The sequence below is a fragment of the Anolis sagrei genome, chromosome 2 (assembly GCF_037176765.1).
Source record: "Anolis sagrei isolate rAnoSag1 chromosome 2, rAnoSag1.mat, whole genome shotgun sequence".
In the NCBI taxonomy this organism is placed as follows: domain Eukaryota; kingdom Metazoa; phylum Chordata; class Lepidosauria; order Squamata; family Dactyloidae; genus Anolis; species Anolis sagrei.
In genome coordinates this window covers 284999088-285021938 of record NC_090022.1, presented here as the reverse complement: position 1 = coordinate 285021938, position 22851 = coordinate 284999088, and the positions used below count along the sequence as shown (strand labels likewise).

General features: G+C 44.3%; 1 protein-coding gene across 2 annotated transcripts in view; it reads right to left on the bottom strand.

The window, feature by feature from the left end:
- The window catches only part of MBD2 (methyl-CpG binding domain protein 2), an 83019-nt gene extending 68064 nt beyond the window's left edge, over window positions 1-14955 (bottom strand). Inside the window, exon 1 of one of the 2 annotated variants that reach the window (XM_060761270.2) lies at window positions 14439-14955. In XM_060761270.2, the coding sequence (XP_060617253.1) occupies window positions 14439-14554 (116 nt within the window). In that variant the 5' untranslated portion in view covers window positions 14555-14955. The remainder of the gene's footprint in view (window positions 1-14438) is intronic. The other variant, XM_060761269.2, reaches the window with a different exon arrangement.
- Between the last annotated feature and the right edge of the window lie 7896 nt (window positions 14956-22851).

Here is a 22851-nt window from a genome sequence, read left to right as displayed (position 1 = left end):
TGTCCAAACTCTTGAAAACTAATGAAAATATAACAGAAAAAAGCAGGTGGTCACAGTTGCCATTATGTGTCTTCAAGACAGCTCCTCTTTTACAGCAAATTTATCATGGGGTTTTCTTGGCAAGCGTTGTTCAGAGGAGATTTGCCATAGTCTTGGTTGAGAGAGCATGACGTGCCCGAGATCAACCAGCGACTGACTCACCCAGTGAGTTTGCAAGACTGAAGGATTTGAACCCTGCTCTCAAAGACCTCTAGTCCAGTGTTTCTCAACCTTCCAAATGCCACGACCCCTGAATACAGTTCCTCATGCTGTGGGGACCCCCAACCATAACATTATTTTTGTTGCTACTTCACTACTGTTATGAATCGTCATGTAAATATCTGATATGCATGATGTATTCACAAGACCCAATTTGGAACAAATACCCGATATGCCCAAATTTGAATACTGGTGGTGTGTGTGTGTGGGGGGGGGGGGGGGGGAGAGATTGATTTTGTAATTTGGGAGTTATCGTTTCTGGGATTTATAGTTCACCTACAATCAAAGAGCATTCTGAACTCCACCAACGGTGGAAAGGAACACAGAACTCCCATGACCAACAGAAAATACAGGAAGGGTTTGGTGGGCAATGACCTTGAGTTTTGGAGTTCTAGTTCCCCTACATACAGAGAGCACTGTGGACTCAAACAATGATAGATGTGGACCAAACTTGGCACGAATACGCAATATGCCCAAATGTGAACACTGGTGGAGTTTGGGGAAAATAGATCTTGACATTTGGGAGTTGTATTTGCTGGGATTTATAGTTCACCAACAATCAAAGAACATTCTGAACTCCACCAATGATGGAATTGAACCAAACTTGACACACAGAACTCCCATGACCAACAGAAAATACTGGAAGGGTTTAGTGGGCATTGACCTTGAGTTTTGGAGTTGTAGTTCCCCTACAACCAGACAGCACTGTGGACTCAAACAATGATAGATCTGGACCAGTTTGAACATATTGAACTCAATATGTTCAAATATGAATACTAATGGAGTTTTGGGGAAAATAGACCTTGACATCTGAGAGTTGTAATTGCTGATATTTATAGTTCACCTACAATCAAAGCACATTCTGAACCCCACCAATGAGAGATTTGGGCCAAACTTCCCACACAGAAAATACTATTTTCTGATGGTCTTTGGTGACCCCTCTGACACCCCCTCGCGACCCCCCCCCCGAGGGGTCCTGACCCCCAGGTTGAGAAACACTGCTCTAGTCAAACATTCAAACCATGCTAGCTCAACATAAGAAACCAACTGACATAAGAAACAATAAGTAACAAAAGAAACAAAATAGGAGAGAGTAACCTTCTAACAGGAAGAGAAGGGGGAAGAAATCAAGAAGTAGATGTGAATGCTGAGAAATGAATTCAAATTTCAGCGCTACCACTGAGTCACTGTATAGCCTCAAGAATTAACAATTTTGTTAACCACATTTATGGTCTGCTTTTCTTTTAAGATGGCCCATGTGGTTCTCCTCCCCTCCCAGACTTATACTACAACAATCCTGCAAAGTATCCCTGGCTCATTGTTCATGACTTCTTTCGGGAATATAATTTGTTTCTTCCAAGTCTCATTTCACCATTCCACATTAGAGCTTTCTTACAGCCTCCGTTCAATTATTTACTTAGAAAATACAGGATGTCCCAAACGTCTCCACACATAGGAAAAATTAACAAACTTATAATAAGTAGGTTCTTGTGGGTTTTTTCGGGCTATAGGGCCATGTTCTAGAGGCATTTCTCCTGACGTTTCGCCTGCATCTATGGCAAGCATCCTCAGAGGTAGTGAGGTCTGTTGGAAATAGGACAATGGGTTTATATATCTGTGGAATGGCTGGGGTGGGGCAAAGAGCTCTTCTCTGCTAGAGCTAGGTGTGAATGTTTCAACTGACCACCTTCATTAGCATTTGAAGGCCTGCCTGAGCCTGGGAAAATCTTTTGTTGAGAGGTGTTAAGATGTGCCTGGTTGTTTTCTCTCTGCTGTTTTGCTGTTGTAATTTTAGAGTTTTTTTAATACTGGTAGCCAGATTTTGTTCATTTTCATGGTCTCTTCCTTTCTGTTGAAATTGTCCGCATGCTTGTGGATTTCAATGGCTTCTCTGTGTATATCTGAGCTGCAAACTGCTTAATTTTTGGCTATGCACATTGACCGACAGGAACTGGGGTCTAGCAATAATTGGATCTTACCTACTTGCGATTTGTAAAAGCAAGGATTTTTTTTGTTTGTTCAAATTGGAGCTATGTACTATAAAGTGTTCTGTGCAACCGTCCTTACATTTCACTTTTAGGTGGGAAGGAACTGTTGCAGGATGGCAGAAGGAGCATGGAGAGTGGGTTTTCCTCCTAAATGCAGCCTTCAATACCATCTTTCAAAATAACAAAAGTACTAGGAAAAACTGATAAAGCAAGCCATGCTATTCTCTTGTCGCATAAAAAAAAACTTTAAAAATCCAGTAGGATCATTGAAATTCATTGGACAAAGTAAGTTTTGAACATCTCTCTAGGTATCTCGAGATCACCCTGTGCAACTTCATGGTAAGCTTCCAGTGTTCCTTGCAGAAGCCAAATTCTAGGGGGATCTAGAAATGCCCAGAGAGGTGATCTCTTAGATTAAAAAATAGTCATTTTTATTTATACTTTTCACTTTCATGGGGGTCCCGTGTCCCTAACACCAAGAAATACGGATGGCTAGCTGTAGCAATATTCCCAATGATAGAATTCACCAAGAAACTCCTCATTCTAACCATTAGTAAAAGGAAGAAGGTGAAGTAAAGGTTTCCCCTTGACATTAAGTCTAGTCGTGTCTGACTCTCGGGGATGATGCTCATCTTCATTTCTAAGCCGAAGAGCCGGTGTTGTACATAGACACCTCCAAGGTTATGTGACTGGCATGACTGCATGGAACGTCGTTACCTTCCCACCAAAGCAGTACATATTGATTTACTCACATTTGCATGTTTTTGAACTGCTAGGTTGGCAGAAGTTGGGGCTAACAGCAGGAGCTTACTCTGTTCCCTGAATTTGAACCACCGACCTTTTGGTCAGCAAGTTCAGCAGCTCAGCGGTTTAATCCACTGTTCCACCTGGGACTCCTTAAAAGGAAGAATACCTGCCTAATATGATATCTTGAAAGGTCAGGAGGTAGCCACCTTCAAGATATGTTTCTACTCATAACACCCAGTGTCCTTTGCTATTGTTGTCCTCTTCAAAAGTGACCATAACACAGATCTAGCAGAAACTGTTGTTTTTTATACTGCAGCTTTCTGAATTCCCAGCCAGTAAGGCCACTTTAGGGCTTCGAGAGATAGTTTGGGGGACTTCAGCACCCACAATCCAAAGCTATAACAGGGCCAATGGCTTACTCTTAGCCACCTTACCCCAGTTGGTCACCCAACCCTGCATGGCTGATGGGATTTGTGGTGGTTGTTACCCCCAAAGTCCTGGGGTGCATCTACATTGTAGAATTAATGCAATCCGATACCACTTTAACTACTATGAGCCAATACTACGGAATCCTGGATATGTAGTTTAGCAAGGCACTAACACTCTTTGGCAAAAAAGGCTAAAGAACTTGCAAAACTACAACTCCCATGATTCCATGGCATTGAGCTATGGCAGTTAAAGTGGTGTCAAACTGCAATAATTCAACAATGGAGATGCAACCCTGGAAGGGCTACGGTTTGTCACCCCTGACTTATTTCTTCCTTCTGGCACATACTGGGCCCAGAAGGAAAATCCATGCAAAGGATGAGGCCACACCAGGGAAGGGGCCCTGCTCTGCTCCGGGTGGAACCTGCCAGAGAGGAAAATTTAAAGGGGAAGGAGCCGGGGGCAAGAGGTGCCTGTGTGGGTGGCTCAGGAGAGAAAGCGCCCAGGGCTTTCCAAGGACGCACCCAAGTTGCCTCTCCAGGGCAAGGAGGCCACTCCCAGAGCTGTCTGCTTCTCAGGCGCCGGCCCAGGTGGCTGGATTCTGGGATATGTAGTCCAGAAAATTGCTTTTCAAAACTTTTCCAGGAAGTGTGCCCAACAACCAGAAATCTTTCAGTGTGGCCAAGGTGCAAGAGGAGGGTTTAATGTCTAGTGTAATTAATTATTTCCAAATTCCAGTCCTCCAGATGTTTTGGACATCAACTCCCAGAGGCCTCGGGTTAGGATTCCAGGAGCCGAAGTAAAAAACACCTGGAAAGTCAGAATTTGGGAAACAGTAGCCTAGTGGTGAGGGAATTCGTGTTGTCAAAATGGCATGCGGTTTCTAGTTTAGGGAGGAGCTTTTAACAGTCTCACTAAACTACAAACCCCAGAATTCTGCAGGAGGCAGAAACTGGATTTAAAGTGAATTTAGAATCCTAGAATCATAAAGTTGGAAGAGACCTCATGGGCCATCCAGTCCAACCCAGTGCCAAGAAGCAGGAAACTTGCATTCAAAGCACCCCCGACAGATGGCCATCCAGCCTCTATTTAAAAGCTTCTAAAGAAACTTGTTTTCTGACTTATATTTAGTCTCTAGTGTGATGAAGTAGCAAGTTGCCTGTTGACTTATGGCAACCCCATAGAATTAGTAGTGTTTTCTTAGGCAAGGAATAACCAGAGGTGGTTTTACCAGTTTCTTTTAGTGACAAAACTGGCAAAACAATTTCCCACAAAGGCAAAGGGGCAAGTCAGGGCCTTCTCAGTGGTGGCTCCTCAGATGTGGAACTCCCTTCCCAGGGATATTAGATTGGCCCCCTCCCTCATGACCTTTCGGAAAAGAGTAAAAACCTGGCTCTTTGAGCAAGCTTTTGGTAACATGGCATAATTGGATAAATACAGTATGATGAAATAACAAACAGGAAACGGCTTAGACGATGCAAATGGATAAGGAGTCGAACAGGTAGAAATTAATTATTATAGTTTTAATTGGTTTTTATATGGATTTTTATTATGTGATATTAAATGTTTTTAATTTATATGTATGTATGTATGTTTTTGCCATCTAATTGTTGCCAATCTGTACACCACCCTGAGTTGCCTTCAGGCTGAAAGAGCAGAATAAAAATGCTATAAATAAATAAATATAACTTACAGCACACTATATTCATTTCTAGTTTCCCATCCATGTACTAACCAAGGCTGACCCTGTTTAGCTTTGAAGATCAGGTGGGATCTGATAACTGTAGGACATATAGGGATATATAGCATGACCTCTCCCACTCACAAAAAAAACAGAGATAAAGAGAAAGAAACTCGTATATCACACACAGACAAAAAGAGTTGTCTTGCCCAGAACTTTTCCTAGATATGCTTATGTTGCCCAGCAAGTGAAACTGCAGACAAGTTTTTTATCATCCCTTCCCAGGCCCAAAATGAGGCGAAACTGCTGCTCTGAGTACACGAAGATACTAGCATGTGTGTGTGCATGTGTGTGCGTGTATGTGTGTGTATGTATGTGTGTGCGTGTATGTGTGTGTGTCTATATATATGTGTGTGTGTGTGTGTTTGTATATGTACTGTGTGTGTGCTGTGTGTGTGTGTATGTACACACACACAAATACATTAGCCGTCCCCTGCCACGTGTTGCTATGGCCCAGTCTGTGCATATGTGTTTTGTGTGTGTATATGTGTGTGTATATATTAGTGTATATGTGTGTTTGCTTATATGTGTGTGTGTGTGTGTGTGTGTGTGGTTTTGCGCATGTGTTGTAATGTAATATTTGTTTTTTGGCTTTTTAAGTCCTTTCTGCTGTGTTTTTCACTGTTTTATGAGTGATGGTCACTTGTTGGCTGATAGGTGTATTGTGTCCATATTTGGTGTCAATTCGTCCAGTGGTTTTTGAGTTATGTTAATCCCACAAATGATACACACACACACACACTAGCCACCCCCTGCCACGTGTTGCTGTGTATAGAAAACCCTTTCGGAAAGTAAACAATCAGGCACATCAAACCACCTCTCAACAAAACATTCCCCCAGGCCAGGCCCGTAGCCAGGATTTCGAATGGGGGGGGGGGGCTGAGTTTGTTTCAGGGGGGCTGAATCTGAGTGAAAGAGCGTCTACCCTAGCAAACCTTTTGTATTGTTACCCCAATACCGCAATGCATATGGGATATATTGAGAATGGTGATCAGATCATGATATGAATAAACATAACAGTTTAAATAATGCACCAGTAAGGTCTTTTCGTGAACTACCATGAGAATTTGGGGCGGGGGGGCTGAAGCCCCTCAAGCCCCCCCCCCCCCCCCCAGCTACATGCCTGCCCCAGGCACTTCCAAGCCATTAAATGCTAATCAAGGTTGTCAGTTGAAACATTCACACCTAGCTCCAGCAGACAAAAGTACTTTGTCCCACCCTGGTCATTCCACAGGTATATAAACCAATTTTTCTACTTCCAACAGACCTCTCTACCTCTGAGGTTGCTTGCCATAGATGTAGGCGAAACGTCAGGAGAAAATGTCTCTAGAACATGGCCATATAGCCCAGAAAAACCTAGAACAACCCAAACCCTTTCAGATTTTGATAACACTTATTCAGTGCTCCATTTCAAAAAGGAAAGCATAGACCAAAAGATAGTCAAAAAACAGGATGGAAGGGGGAATGGGAAAAGAAGAAATGTTAAGAAGTAGTGTTGTGGTTTGAATGTTGTACTATGACCCAAGGGGCTAAGATTCAAATCCCACCTCCTACACGAAACCCTTGAAAGAGTCGCACTCTCTCCACCTCAGAAGAAGGGCAAACCCTTCTGAATAAGAAGAAAACTCCATAGGTCAGAAATGACTTCAAAGCACCCTTGAAATGACTTGAAAATAATGGAGTTCCCATAAGTCAACTGGAAGGTATGCATCCCATATACACAAACACACATTCAAGTTCAAAAAGTACTGGTTGCCTGTTGAGAAGCAAAAAAAAAAGTAGGGAAAGAAGCCAGGATCCAACAGGAGAGAGATGCCAAGCCCTGGAGATTGGCCCAGCCTCCCCAGGCCTTGTCACTGAGAGTTACATAAACCCTCCATTACTTCCGAAACGAGAGAGGTCAGGGTTTTCCTTTTTCCTGTAAGTTACAATCCTCCACCCTGCCAGGAATTCTTGCAAGTCAGGGACTACAATGCCGTCACACTCCCCGCAAAGGCCAAAAGGAAAAATGGAGCCTTGGAAAGTTTTTTTTTTTTTAAACATGCTAAAGATGCCACAGGACATTTTTTCCTCCAACTCAGGATACATCTACACTGTAACATGAATGTAGTTTGACACCATTGCCATGGCTCAATGCTATGGAATCGTTATACAGGCAGTCCCTGGGTTACAAACAGCTGACTTACAAACAACTCATAGTTAAGAACAGGGTGAGATAACAGGAAGTGAGTGAAATCTACCACTCAGAAGATAAATTCATTCCTGAAATAGTTATCATGGAGAAATGTGTTTCCACTAAATAAATCCTTGTTTCCACAACAACAACAACAACAACAGCAAAGAGAAACACGCACTGGCAGATTATGTGAAAGGCAGTCAAGAACCAACATTGAGGGAAGTCAATAGTAGTAAACTGCTTAAAGTGCAAAAGACAAAGAGGGAGCAGAAAACTGGCAAAAGAAGGCTCTCCATGGACAGTTCCTGGGGAAAATTGAGAGCCAAATTGAGAAAGAAAATCATGGCTTTGGCTCACAAATGGAACTCTGAAAAAGGAGACAAACGAGGGCCTGATTCTAGCAGCCCAAGAACAAGCCATTAGAACCAATGCCATCAAAGCCAGAATTGAAAAGTCGACGACAGATCCCAAATGTAGACCCTGCAAGGAAGCAGACAAAACAACAGATCACATCCTCAGCTGCTGCAAGAAGATCGCACAGACTACAAGCAGAGGCATAACACAGTTTCTCAGATTATCCTTTGTAACTTATGCCACAAACACCATCTGCCTACGACAAAAAAACTGGTGGGATCACAAGCCGGAAAAAGTTACAGAGAATGAACACACCAAACTCCTTTGGGACTTCCGGGTTCAGACAGACAGAGTTTTGGAGCACAACACTCCTGACCTCACAATTGTGTTAAAAAATAAAGTATGGATAGTTGATGTCGCAATCCCAGGTGACAGCAGGATTGAAGAGAAACAACTGGAAAAGCTGGCACGATATGAGGATTTAAAAATTGAACTGCAAAGACTCTGGCACAAACCAGTAAAGGTGGTCCCAGTGGTGATCAGCACACTGGGTGCAATGCCTAAAGACCTTGGCCTGCACTTAAACACAATCGGTGCTGACAAAATTACCATCTGCCAGCTGCAGAAGGCCACCTTACTGGGATCTGCACGCATTATTCGCCGATACATCACACAGTTCTAGACACTTGGGAAGTGTGATCCAATTCAACAGCCAGCAGAGTGTCCGCTGTGGACTCATCTTGTTGTTTTTCAAATAACAATAATAATAATCATCATCATCATCATAATATTTATTTATATCCCGTCACCATCTCCCCAAAGGGGACTCTGAGTGGCTAACATGAGGCCAAGCCCAAAAATAATACAGGAAAGTTAGACACAAAACAGAAAAATGACATAAAAACAAAATCCATAAGGTAATAAAATAAAAATAAACTAAAATAAATAGTGCAAAATAACATAATAAAATCAAACAGAAAGGACGGACCAAATGCACGAGATAAAATGTTAAAACATTAAAGCCTTGGGTGAAATAGGAATAAAAGTATATTTGTGAGGGAAGAGTCCAAGAAGGGGGCGCAGTGGGGTTTGGTTTTATTGAGGACAAGGGGAAAGTGCATCATGAGGACAATTGTAGATGGAAACAAACAAAATGGGTTGAACAAGCCATTTTTTTCAAAATCCAGTTATCACAGTAACAGAAAATGAGAGGAAATATTCTGAATGGGACAAACACCACAGGGGTGTAAACCCTTCCCAATGCTATACAAAGCTTGCTTATATTTATATTATATTATATTATATTATATTATATTATATTATATTATATTATATTATATTATATTATATTATATTATATGGTTGGAGATACCCTTAAAGATGTATCTGTTCCTACTTACAAACAAATACAAACTTACAGAACCAATTTCAACAGAAAAGAGAAAACCATGAAAATACTCAGAAAACAGGGGAATTCCAGACAGGAAACAATCAGGACCAGCTAACACCTCCCAACAAAGGATCCCCCAAGGCAGGAAGAAGCCAGGCTTTGAAGCTGCAAGGCCATCCAATGCTAATCAAAGTGGCCAACTGCAACATTCACACTTGCCTCCAACAGACAAGAGTCCTTTCTCCCACCCTGGACATTCCACAGATCTATAAACCTCACTTGCCTAGTTTCCAACTGACCTCACAACCTCTGAGGATGCCTGCCATAGATGTGGGCGAAATGTCAGGAGAGAATACTTCTAGAACATGGCCATATAGCCCAGAAAACTCACAGCAACCCAGAACCTATCTTGCTTGTAACTTGGGGACTGCCTGTAGTTGTAATTTGATTTTTTTTCCGTGTCAGGAGCGACTTGAGAAACTTCCAAGTCGCTTCTCGTGTGAGAGAACTGGCTAAATGCAAGGACGTTGCTCAGGGGACGCTCGGATGTTCTGATGTTTTACCATCCTTGTGGGAAGCTTCTCTCATGTCCTCGCATAGAGCTGGAGCTGACAGAGGGCGCTCATCCTTGCTCTCCCCGGATTCGAACCTGCGACCTGTCAGTCTTCAGTCCTGTCGGCACAAGGGTTTAACCCACTGCGCCATTGGGGGCTCCAATTTGATAAAGTCCCAAATCACTTTGGCAGGAAGATTAAAGACCTTGTAAAACTATAGCTCTCGTGATTCTATAGCATTGAGCCATGGCAGTTAAAGTGGTGACAAACTGAATTAATTCTACAATGTCAATGCACCCTAAAACAAGCCAAAGACAGTTGGTCACGTCTTGGAAAGTTGGCTCAAAACTTACGACGACACAACACATATTTTTTGGGTAGCAATATAGCAAGGGGAAAAGAAGCCGTTTTGCACATGTTCAGAGGCACTATTAGCCTCCCTCCAGGGGAAGTTTCACCCTCTGGCATCACGAAACTTGAGAGGAGGAGGGCACTCCTTCCCTCTCCCTTTCCCCCACTTGTGCATCTCCAGTGTAGAATTAATACAGTTTTGCATCACTTTAACTGCCATGGCTCAAAACTATTGAATAGTGGGATTTGTAGTTTTTGTGAGAAACCAATACTCTTTGTCAGAGAAGCCTGCAAACATTGTCACACTTTAAGTAACTGGACTTGGCCTCACGTAAGCCGCCCCGAGTCACCTTTGAGGAGATGGTGGCAGGGTATAAATAAAGATTATTTAAGTATTATTATTATTATTATTATTATTATTCCACACTAGTGAGAAATGGTACTTCAAGTGGGGCCAAACTACAGCGTAGGTAACTTGCAGTCTAGACATCCAGAGAAAAGGGCAAAGGATACATCTAGACTATAGATTCAATTAATGCAGTTTGGCTCCACTTGAACTGCCACAACTCAATACTATAGAATCATAGGATCTGTAGTTTGGTGAAGAACCATCACTCTTTGACAGAGAAGGCTAAAGACCTTGTCAAACTACAACTCCCATGGATCCACGGCACTGAGCTGTGACAGTTCAAAGTATTGTCAGAGGACATTCACTCCACAGCGCAGATGTGCCCTCAATGCTATACAATCCTGGGAGTTGTAGTTTTACAAGGCTTTTAGGCCCCAATATAAAATCCAGATTATCTACTTTGAACTGGAATATATTGCAGTGTAGACTCATACAATCAATTTCAAAGCAGATAATGTGAAGACCGACAGGTCGCAGGTTCGAATCCGGGGAGAGGCGGATGAGCTCCCTCTATCAGCTCCAGCTCCCCAAGCGGGGATATGAGAGAAGCCTCCCACAAGGATGATAAAAATATCAAATCATCCGGGCGTCCCCTAGGCAACGTCCTTGCAGACGGCCAATTCTCTCACACCAGAAGCGACTTGCAGTTTCTCAAGTTGCTCCTGACACGACAAAAAAAAATCTGCTTTAATAATCTGGATTATATGGCAGTGTAGAAGGGGCCTTCGCCTCTCGGCTAAATAGTGCTGATACGTCACCAAACTACAGATCCCATGACTCCATAGCATTGGGGCGTGGCAGTTCAAGTGGGGTCAAGCTGCACTAATCCTACAGTATAGCTACGCCCTTAAAGGAAGGAAGGAGGCATAAGGAAATGAAACTTTGGGGTGAAGCTCAGAACAGGACTTGGGAAAGAGATTATCTATAGGCACCAAACTAAGGGCCCTTCCACACAGCCATATAACCCATATGAACAGGGAAACTGCCGTAGCTGGGATCTCTAGTTTGGTGAGGCACCTGTACTCTTTGGCAGAGAAGGATACAGATCTTGGGTTCCATACCATTGAGCCCTGGCTGGTCAAAGAGCTGTCAAACAGGATTCATTCTACAGTGGAGAATTAATGCCTTGATGCTATGTAATCATGGGAATTGTAGTTTTATCAGGTCTTTAGCCTTCTTGGTCAAAGGGTGTGGGTGCCTCACCAAACTATAGACGCCATGATCCATACTATTGAGCCCTAGCAGTTCAGGGTGATGACAAACTGCACTCATTGTACAGTATAAATATCCCTTGGGAAACTACAATTCCCAGGATTTCATAAGACTGAGCCATGGCAGTTCAAGGAGATGAGGGACTGTATTTATTCTACAGTATAGGGGTATCTGTAGTATAGACGGCTAAAGACAATGGAAAACTACAACTCCCAACACTGAGACAGGGCAGCTCAAAGTGGTTTCAATCTGCAATCATTCTACTGTATAGATACCCCTATAGAAGGATATATTTATTTATTTTTGGTCGTGTCAGGAGCGACTTGAGAAACTGCAAGCCACTTCTGGTGTGAGAGAATTGGCCGTCTGCAAGGACGTTGCCCAGGGGACACCTGGATGATTTGATGTTTTAATCATCCTTGTGGGAGGCTTCTCTCATGTTTCCGCATGAGGAGCTGGAGCTGATAGAGGGAGCTCATCCGCCTCTCCCCGGATTCAAACCTGCAACCTGTTGGTCTTCAGTCCTGCAGGCACAGGGGTTTAACCCACTGTGCCACCAGAAGGATGAAGACCTTGGAAAACTGCAACTCCCAACACTGAGCCATGGCTGCTCAAAATGATATCAAACTGCATTCATTCTACAATACAGATATTCCTATATATACCTTGGAGAACTACAACTCGCAGGGTTCCATAACACTGAACCCTGACACCTGCAAGGAGTGTGGAATTGCATTCACTCCAAAGTATAGATATCCCTATAGAGGGCTAAAGACCTTGGAAAACTACAACTCCCAACCCTGAGCCATGGCAGTTCAAAGTGGCATCAAACTGCATTCATTCTACAGTACAATTACACCTATAGAAAGCCAAAGACCTTGGAGAACTACAGCTCCCGGGATTCCATAACAATGAGTCATGGCAGTTGAAAGTGGTATCAAACTGCATTCATTCTATAGTACAGATACCCCTATAAAAAGGCTAAAGTGCTTGGAAAACTACAACTCATAACCCTGAGCCATGGCAGCTCAAAGTGGTATCAAACTGCATTATTTCCGCAGTACAGATGCCCCTATAGAGGGCTAAAGAACTTGGAAAACTACAACTCCTAGCACTGCGCCAGGGTAGCTTAAAGTAATATCGAATTGCATTCATTCTACAGTACTGATACCCCACCCCAGTAGAAGGGTAAAGACCTTGGAAAACCACTGCTTCATCCTACAGTACAGCAGGCTACAGTCCTTGGGAAACTACAAAGTCCCAGCACTGTGCCATGGCAGCTCAAAGTGGTATGAAACTGCATTAATTCTACAGTACAGCAGGCTAAAGTCCTTGGGAAACTACAACTTCCAGCATGGAACCATGGCAGCTCAAAGTGGTATCAAACTGCATTCATCCTACATACAGTACAGCAGGCTAAAGTCCTTGGAAAACTACAAACTCCCAGCACTGAGCCATGGCAGCTCAAAGAGGCCAGAAACTGCATTCATTCTACAGTACAGCAAGCTAAAGCCCTTGGAAAACTACAAACTCCCAGCACTGAGCCATGGCAGCTCAAAGAGGCCAGAAACTGCATTCATTCTACAGTACAGCAAGCTAAAGCCCTTGGAAAACTACAAACTCCCAGCACTGAGCCATGGCAGCTCAAAGAGGCCAGAAACTGCATTCATTCTACAGTACAGCAAGCTAAAGCCCTTGGGAAACTACAACTCCCAGCACTGAGCCATGGCAGCTCGAAGTAGTATCAAACTGCATTCATTCTACAGTACAGCAGGCTACAGTCCTTGGGAAACTACAACTCCCAACACTGAGCCATGGCAGCTCAAAGTGGTATCAAAGTGCATTCATCCTACAGAACAGCAGGCTACAGTCCTTGGGAAACTACAACTCCCAGCACTAAGCCATGGCAGCTCAAAGTGGTATTAAACTGAATTCAGAAGGAAACAGTCCTTGGAAAACTACAAACTCCCAACAATGAGCCATGGCAGCTCAAAGTAGTATGAAACTGCATTCATCCTACAGTACAGCAGGCTACAGTCCTTGGGAAACTACAACTTCCAGCATGGAGCCATGGCAGCTCAAAGTGGTAGCAAACTGCATTCGTCCTACAGTCCTTGGGAAACTACAACTCCCAACACTGAGGCATGGAAGCTCAAAGTGGTATCAAACTGCATTCAGAAGGATACAGTCCTTGGAAAACTACAAACTCCCAACACTGAACCATGGAAGCTCAAAGTGGTATCAAACTGAATTCAGAAGGATACAGTCCTTGGGAAACTACAAACTCCCAACCCTAAGCCATGGCAGCTCAAAGTGGTATCAAACTGAATTCATTCTAGAGTACAGCAGGCTACAGTCCTTGGTAAACTGCAACTCCCAGCATGGAGCTATGGAAGCTCAAAGTGGTATCAAACTGAATTCAGAAGGAAACAGTCCTTGGGAAACTACAAACTCCCAACACTGAGCCATGGCAGCTCAAAGTGGTATGTCTAGGTGCATTCACCCCTACAGAAGGCTACAATCCTTGAGAAACTACAACTTCCAGTCCTAGGTCATGGAAGCTCAAAGTGGTATCAAACTGCATTCAGAAGGAAACAGTCCTTGGGAAACTACAAACTCCCAACACGGAGCCATGGCAGCTCAAAGCGGTGTATCAACCCGCATTCATTCTTACAGGCTAGATCCCCCTCTAGAAGGCGAAAGACCTTGGAGAACTACAGCTCCCAACCCCGAGGCATGGCGGCCGAGAGGGGGTGTCACGCCGAGAGGGAGGGAGGGAGGGAGGGAGTCTTCCACGTCGCCGGGGCGTGGAGCGAGCGAGCGAGGGCTCACCTGAAGTAGTAGACATCGCTCTTTCCGGCGCTGAGGCCGGACTTGCGGATGACCTCCTCCTTCTTCCAGCCGGGAGGCAGCGCCGGGCAGTCCATCCTCTTGCCCCGCTTCTCCATCCGCGGCGGGGCCGGAGGCGGGCCGGAGCCAGGCCTGGCCACGCCGGGGGAAGAGGAGCAGGGGAAGGCGGGAGCCCGTCGGGGCGGCTGTCCAGCAACACCCCTCCTCCTGCTTCTTCCTCCTTCTCCTCCTCCTCCTCCTGCGTTGCCTTCCTCCGTCGTCTTCCTCCTCCTCCTCCTCCTCTTCTCCACCAACACCGGTGTTTCCAGCCCCGGAGGAGAAGGAGAAGCAGCAGCAGCAGCAACCCCGGCGCCTCCGCCTCCTCCTCCTCCTCCTGCTCTTGCTGCTGCTGCTGCTTCCGTAACTGAGCCTCGGAATCCGTGTCATCGGCGCTCGGAACCTCGGGGTCATAGAGCCCGCGCCGCGCACTGAGGAAAAGGAGGAGGAGGAGGGGAGAGAGAGGCAAAAGAGGCCGGGCCCGGCGTCGCCCTTTAAGGCCGGCTCCTCCTCCAACTCCGGCTCTTCCCCGTTGAAGCCTCCTCTGGAAAATAAAAGAAGAGAAGGAGCGCACAAAGCTGAGCGGTACGCTCCTTCGGCAGCGCTGTTTACGCAAGAGAGACTTAGCTAATAGAGAATACAGAAGGAATGGAAAGAGTTCTTTCATGGTGAAACCCTTAGGTAAAGGGAAAGGTAAAGGTAAAGGTTTTCCCCTGGCATTAAGTCCGGTATCCAACTCTGGGGGGTGGTGCTCATCTCCATTTCTAAGACAAAGAGCCGGCATTGTCCGTAGACTCCTCCAAGGTCATGTAGTCGGCATGACTGCATGGCACACCGTTACCTTCCTACCGGAGCGGTATCTATTGATCCCACATTTGCATGTTTTCGAACTGCTAGTTTGGCAGAAGCTGGGGCTAACAGCGGAAGCTCACGCCACTCTCCGGATTTGAACCACCGACCTATTTAGGTCAACAGGCTCAACAGTGGTTTAACCCACTGCGCCACCGGGGTCTCCTGAAACCCTAACCCTGAACCATACTGTAAGCCTATGCCTAACTCTAACACAAACCCTAACCTCTTACCCTAACACTAACCCAAACCCTTACCCTAAGCCGGAACCGTACTGTAAGCCTAACCCCTTACCCAAACCCAAAACCTTACACTAATCCAAACTCTTACCCTGAACCGTATCGTAGCCTAAGCCTAACCCCTTACCTTAACCGTTCGCCTAACCCTAACCGAAAACCTTACCCTACCCTAACCCTTACGCTAACCCAAACCCTAAACCTTGCCCTAACCCTTACCCTAACATTACCCTTACACTAACCCAAACCCTAAACCTTACCCTTACACTAATCCAAACCCTAAACCTTGCCCTAACCCTTACTATTTGTGTCTCTTTTCTATCCTTCCTTCGCTCTGCCCGCTCTCACTTCTGGACCCAGCTATCTTACTATCACCATAGGAGTGATGTGGCATCTCCATAACACTCGGAGCTTACAGACAAAGCTATCATACTATCACCGTAGGAGCGATGCAGCATCTCTGTAATGCTTGCAGCTTCCAGACTCAGCTATCATACTATCACCGTAGGAGCGATGCAGCATCTCCATAATGCTCGGAGTTTCCAGACCCAGCTATCGTACTATCACCGTAGGGGCGATGCGGTGTCTCCGTAACACTCAGAGCTTCCGGACCCAGCTATCTTACTATCACCGTAGGAGCAATGCGGCGTCTCCATAACGCTCGCAGCTTCCGGACCCAGCTATCGTACTATCACCGTAGGAGCGATGCAACATCTCCGTAATGTTCACAGCTGATCCAGCTATTGTACTATCACTGTAGGAGCGATGCGGCGTCTCCATAACACTCGGAGCTTCTGGACACAGCTATCGTACTATCACCGTAGGAGCGATGTGGCATCTCCGTAATGCTCGGAGCTTCTGGACCCAGCTATTGTACTATCACCGTAGAAGCGATGCGGCGTCTCCGTGGTGCTCGCAGCTTCCAGACCCAGCTATCATACTATCACCATAGGAGCGATGCAGCATCTCCGTAATGCTTGGAGCCTCCGGACCCAGCTCTCATACTATCACCATATGATAGCTGGGTCCAGAAGCCCTGAGCGTTACGGAGATGCCGCAAAGGCAGCTGTGAATAAGGGAAGAGAGGGAGCGGAGTGAGAATGGGGGAGAGTGAAGGAAAGATAGAAAGAAGTGGATGCTTAGGATAAGGGATAGGACAAAATTTAGAGTTTGGCTTAGGGTTATGGTTAGGGTAAGGGTTACGGGTTACGGTTAGGGTATGGTAGGATTAGGGTAAGGTTTAGGGTTTGGGTTAGCGTAAGGGTTAGGGTAAGGGTTTGGTTAAGGAGTTAGGGTTAGGCTTACGGTACAGTTCAGGGTTAGGGTAAGGGTTTCACCATTAAAGAACTCTCACATTCCTTCTATATTATCTGTCTCCGGCCTGGCTTACATTAGCTAAGTCTCTCTTGCGCAAACAGCGCTCTCGAAGGAGCGATGCAGCATCTCCATAACGCTCAGAGCTTCCGGACCCAGCTATCATACTACTACCCGGTTAGGGTACGGTTTAGGGTTAGGGTGTCTCTGTATGTCAGAAATAACTTGCAAAGTTACCAAAGAAATGCAAACCCAGCTTATTAAAAAAGTGTTACTTGTGAATTATTTTCAGTGTCTTGCTCTGCAATGCTGGAAATCTGCAAAAGATCCACTTTGAGGGGAGAAATTCTTACCAGTGGAGCAATGCTTGCCCTTCGCCTGCCCGGCATCCTCATACCCAAACACACTTTTCTAGCCATTCTTTTCTAGTTTAAAGGATTGTGCTGTGACCATTATCTTTTTGCTTTATTACCCCAGGAATAAACTTTTTTAAAAAGTCACCTCTTCAGCTCTAGTTCAGCAGTTCTTTGTCATCTGTGAACGGAATTTCCCAGCTGTTCTGGAAATCACATTCTGCCTGTTTATATGAATGAACTAATCAATGCAGTATATCATCCAAAGTTCTGGAACTACTGAGCGTGGGAGAAGGAACTGAAAACGAACACATTCAAGGAAGTTAGCAAAGAGTTGCCTTTCATGTGTTGTTGAAGGCTTTCATGGCTGGAATCACTGGGTTGCTGTGAGTTTTCCGGGCTGTATGGCCATGTTCCAGAAGCATTCTCTCCTGATGTTTTGCCAACATCTATGGCAGGCATCCCCAGAGGTTGTGAGGTCTGTTGGAAACTAGCCAAATCGAGTTTATATATCTCCAGGGTGGGAGAAAGACCTCTTATCTGTTGGAGGCAAGTATGAATGCTGCAACTGATAACCTTGATTAGCATTGAATAGGCTTGCAGCTTCAAAGTTTGGCTACTTCCTGTCTAGGAGAATCCTTTGTTCGGAGGTGGTAGCTGGCCCTGATTATTTCTTGTCTGGATTTCCCGTGTTTTTGAGTGCTGTTCCTTATTGACTATCCTGATTTTTTTTTTTAGTTTTTTAATATTCGTAGCCAGATTTTTTTTGTTCATTTTGCTTCCTGCCAAGCTTTGAAGCTGCAAAGCTATTCAGTGCTAAACAAGGTGATCAGTTGCTACATTCACACTTGACTCAAGCAGACAAGAGTTCCTTCTCCCACCCTGGACATTCCTCAGATACATAAACCCCACTTACCTAGTCTCCAACAAATCTCACAACCTCTGAGGATGCCTGCCATAGATGTAGGCGAAGCGTCAGGAGACAATGCTTCTGGAATATGGCCATACAGTCTGGAAAGCTCACAGCAACCCAGTTGTCTTTAAGTTTCATTTTAGATGTGTTTTAAAACTTTTGGGTCCATGCTCTTAATATAAGTATAATATTTTAAATAAAAAATAAATAGTTGTGAGAAATGACAAAAAAAATTGATATAGGTAAGTATGGCGCCTGTATCCACAGCATTTGCATTGGATACACTAAAAAAAAAAGGAAATCAGTAAAGCCAATTTAAGGGAAGGACTTCTGGCCCAAGAATACAGTCATACCAGAGGATTTATACAATGCCTGGAGAGAACATACTTTGCTGAATGCGGATAAATGAAACTGCATGTATCTGCTCCATGGGTGCAAGTGTTGTACTATGTATCTTTATGATGTTAAAACTTCATTAAATGTCAAAGGCTTTCATGGCCGTAATCACTGGGTTGCTGTGAGTTTTCCAGGCTGTATGGCCATGTTTCAGGATAATTCTCTCCTGATGTTTCGCCCACATCTATGGCAGGCACCCTCAGAGGTTTTGAGGTTTGTTGGAAACTGGGCAAGTGAGGTGGGAGAAAGAACTCTTGTCTGCTTGAGGCAAGTGTGAATGTTGCAATTGATCCTCAGAGTTTGCCTCGCTACCATGGCTCACAACCTCTGAGAATGCCTGCCATAGATGTGGGTGAAACATCAGGAGAGAATGCTTCTGGAACATGACCACACAGCCCGGAAAACTCACAGCAAACCAGTTCATTAAATGTTGATAGTTGAAAACTTTCGGTTTCTGTTTTTTCCTGAGAGTGTCATAAAGGCAAAGTCCATGTTTGCCAAAGGCATAGCTTGAAACTCCATGCCTTCCTCTTCTCCAAAACTCAAATTCCTAAGAAAGCCACATAGCAGAAGTACAACAGAAAGAAGGGTAGGGACTCAGATGTTTAGAAAGTTACTAACCATGGACTGTAGGCTATGGATCACAGTTCCCAGTATTCCCTCCGGCCAGTATCTTTACTGGGAAAATTCTGGGACATGTAGTCCATAGGCCCAGAGCACTGTGGCGTACTATAAAGACTGGGGTGGAAATCACGTAGTCCTCCAGAGACTGCTCAGGCATTTCTCCAAGTCATTACTCACTAGTGGCTATGTTTGTCAAAGAGATTGGAAGTGCATCTACACTGCTGAAGTATCCAACGTTTTTGCTTATCCAATGTTCTGCCAGCTCACTTATGTTGGATAAGTGAGACTCTACTGTATCCTGTTTTACCCAACACCAACTGCTAGGCATGACCCCAACCACCATCAACTATGGGACATTACAAGACCATGTAAAACTACCACTCCCACAATTCCATAGCATTGAGCCATGGCAGCTAAAGAGTTGTCAAATTGCATTAATTCTACAGCGTTTCTCAACCTAGGGGTCGATACCCCTGGGGGGCAGTCGTGACGGGGGTTTCATAGGGGTAACCAAAGACCATCAGAAAACACATATTTCTGATGGTCTTAGGAACTCCTTTGGCAGAGAAGGCTAAAGATCTCTCCACCTGTCTTTCTCTTCCTTTTTGGAACCATATGACAAATCCTTCCATCAAAAGCCCTTCTCCTGCTATGATTGTGGGGAAACTATAAATCCCAGCAACTACAACTCCCAAATGTCAAGGTCTATCTTCCCCCAAATGCACCAGTGTTCACATTTTGACATACTGAGTACTCGTGCCAGGTTTGGTCCAGATCCATCATTGTTTGAGTCCACAGTTCTCTCTGGATGTAGGTGAACTACACCTCCAAAACTCAAGGTCAATGCCCACCAAACCCTTCCAGTATTTTCTGTGGGTTATGGGAGTTCTGTGTGCCAAGTTTAGTTCAATTCCATCGTTGGTGGAGTTCAGAATGCTCTTTGATTGTAGGTGAACTATAAATCCCAGCAAGTACAACTCCCAAATGACAAAATCAATCTCTGCCCGAACCCCACCAGTATTCAAATTTGGGGGTATCAGGTATATGTGCCAAATTTGATCCAGTGAATGAAAATCCATCTTGCATAACAGGTATTTACATTACAATTGATAACAGTAGCAAAATTGCAGTTATGAAGTAGCAACAAAAATAATGTTATCGTTGGGGGGTCACTACAACATGAGGAACTGTATTAAGAGGTCGCAGCATTAGAAAGGTTGAGAACCACTGGTATAGATGCACCCTGGGACAACATACGATTTCTACCTTTAATCTCCCTTGTTACGGTCCTAAAGCAAGGATAGACGACGTGTACTTGCAATGCAGATATAGTTGGACTGCAATTCCCATTATCCTTCATTATCTACTCTTGTTTGCTAATGGAGACAACTCCAACAACATTGGTGAGCTACATGTGACTTAACTACTGGTACAATGTGATAGAGGTTGCATCCCTTAAACTGGAATGTAGCAGTTGGAGGAGATGCCCAAACATTTGCTAACAAGTTTCAACATGCACACCAGGCAGCAAAATCTTGTTGAATTAATTAAAAATATGACTCAGGAAACATACAACACATCATGCTTTATTTTAAACATGGGAGTTTATTATTTCAGTTTATGATTTCAGCTCATCCAGCTACATCCATAGATAATCTTCTTTACATTTATTTTCCAAAAGACCAATGTATTTTTGGACTAATTGCTCTAGACTCTCAGTTAACCAGAAAACAATCAACCAGAACTCTCAAGCAACAGGCAAAAACATCAAAGAATTTTTTTTGTCATGTCAGGAGCGACTTGAGAAACTGCAAGTCGCTTCTGGTGTTAGAGAATTGGCCGTCTGCAAGGACGTTGCCCAGGAGACGCCTGGATGATTTGATGTTTTTATCATCCTTGTGGGAGGCTTCTCTCATGTCCCCACATGAGGAGCTGGAGCTGATAGAGGGAGCTCTTCTGCCTCTTCCCAGATTCGAACCTGCGACCTGTCGGTCTTCAGTCCTGCCGGCACAGGGATTTAACCCACTGCGCCATCGGGGGCTCCTATCAAAGAAATAACAACATTTAATAAAAATGCCATTTTTATAATATAGTAAAACAGTATATTAATCTTTATCTCTATTTTTCTTAATTTGCTTTTAAATACTGTATTTCAGTATCAATATCAAGTCAATACAGAGTTTATAATATGGTATGGTACATCTATTTTTAATAGTAACTCACAAGGAACTAGAAACTACATCTATCTAGCACAGTGTTTCTCAACCTGGGGGTCGGGACCCCTGGGTGGGGGTCACGAGGGGGGTGTCAGCGGGGGTGCCAAAGACCATCGGAAAACACAGTATTTTCTGTTGGTCATGGGGGTTCTGTGTGGGAAGTCTGGCCCAATTTTATCGTTGGTGAGGTTCAGAATGCTCTTTGATTTTAGGTGAACTATAAATCCCAGCAACTACAACTCCCAAATGTCTATCTTCCCCCAAATGCACCAGTGTTCACATTTCGACATACTGAGTATTCATGCCAGGTTTAGTCCAGATACATCATTGTTTGAGTCCACAGTGCTCTCTGGATGTAGGTGAACTACAACTCCAAAATTCAAGTTCAATGTCCACCAAACACTTCCAGTATTTTCTGTCGGTCATGGGAGCTCTGTGTGCCAAGTTTTGTTCAATTCCATCGTTGATGGAGTTTAGAACACTCTTTGATTGTAGGTGAACTATAAATCCCAGCAACTACAACTCCCAAATATCTAGGTCTATTTTCCCCCAAATGCACCAGTGTTCACATTTCGCCATACTGAGTATTCATGCCAGGTTTGGTCCAGATCCATCATTGTTTGAGTCACAGTGCTCTCTGGATGTAGGTGAACTACAACTCCAAAATTCAAGTTCAATGCCTACCAAACACTTCCAGTATTTTCTGTCGGTCATGGGAGCTCTGTGTGCCAAGTTTTGTTCAATTCCATCGTTGATGGAGTTTAGAACACTCTTTGATTGTAGGTGAACTACAAATCCCAGCAACTGCAACTCCCAAATGACAAAATCAATCTTCCCCCAAACTCCACCAGTATTCAAATTTGGGCGTATTGGGTATTTTTGCCAAATTTAGTCCAGTGAATGAAAATACATCCTGAATACTAGATATTTACATTACGATTCATAACAGTAGCAAAATTAGAGTTATGAAGTACCAATTAATTTTATGGTTGGGGGTCAACACAACATGAAGAACTGTATTAAGAGGTTGTGGCATTCAGAAGGTTGAGACCCACTGATCTAGCATCTCCCAATCCCCATGGGTGACGGCTGACTAAGAGTCTACTGTATGTATTTCAACTGTCTTCTTCAAGTGCCACATACAATCAAATAGCAGAAATTCCATTTACTAGACCAGAAAAGAAATGGCTAAGATCTCTTAAGTCCCAAGGAACACAGAAAATGAGACACAGCCCAGATCCCGGCCATAGAAGGCTTTAAAGGTCATCGCCAGAGTTTCAATTGTTTGGAGACGCAATGGCAACCAGCCCAGTTGTTGCAACAATGAGGTTCTGTGCTCCAGCGGTGACATAGGCAGGCATGAATTACGTGTGAAATGTAATTTATGTCTGCGCAATGTGCATGTCGCTAACAGGATGTTAGGCCTATGAGTACAAATGCCAGATACTCTGACGGAGG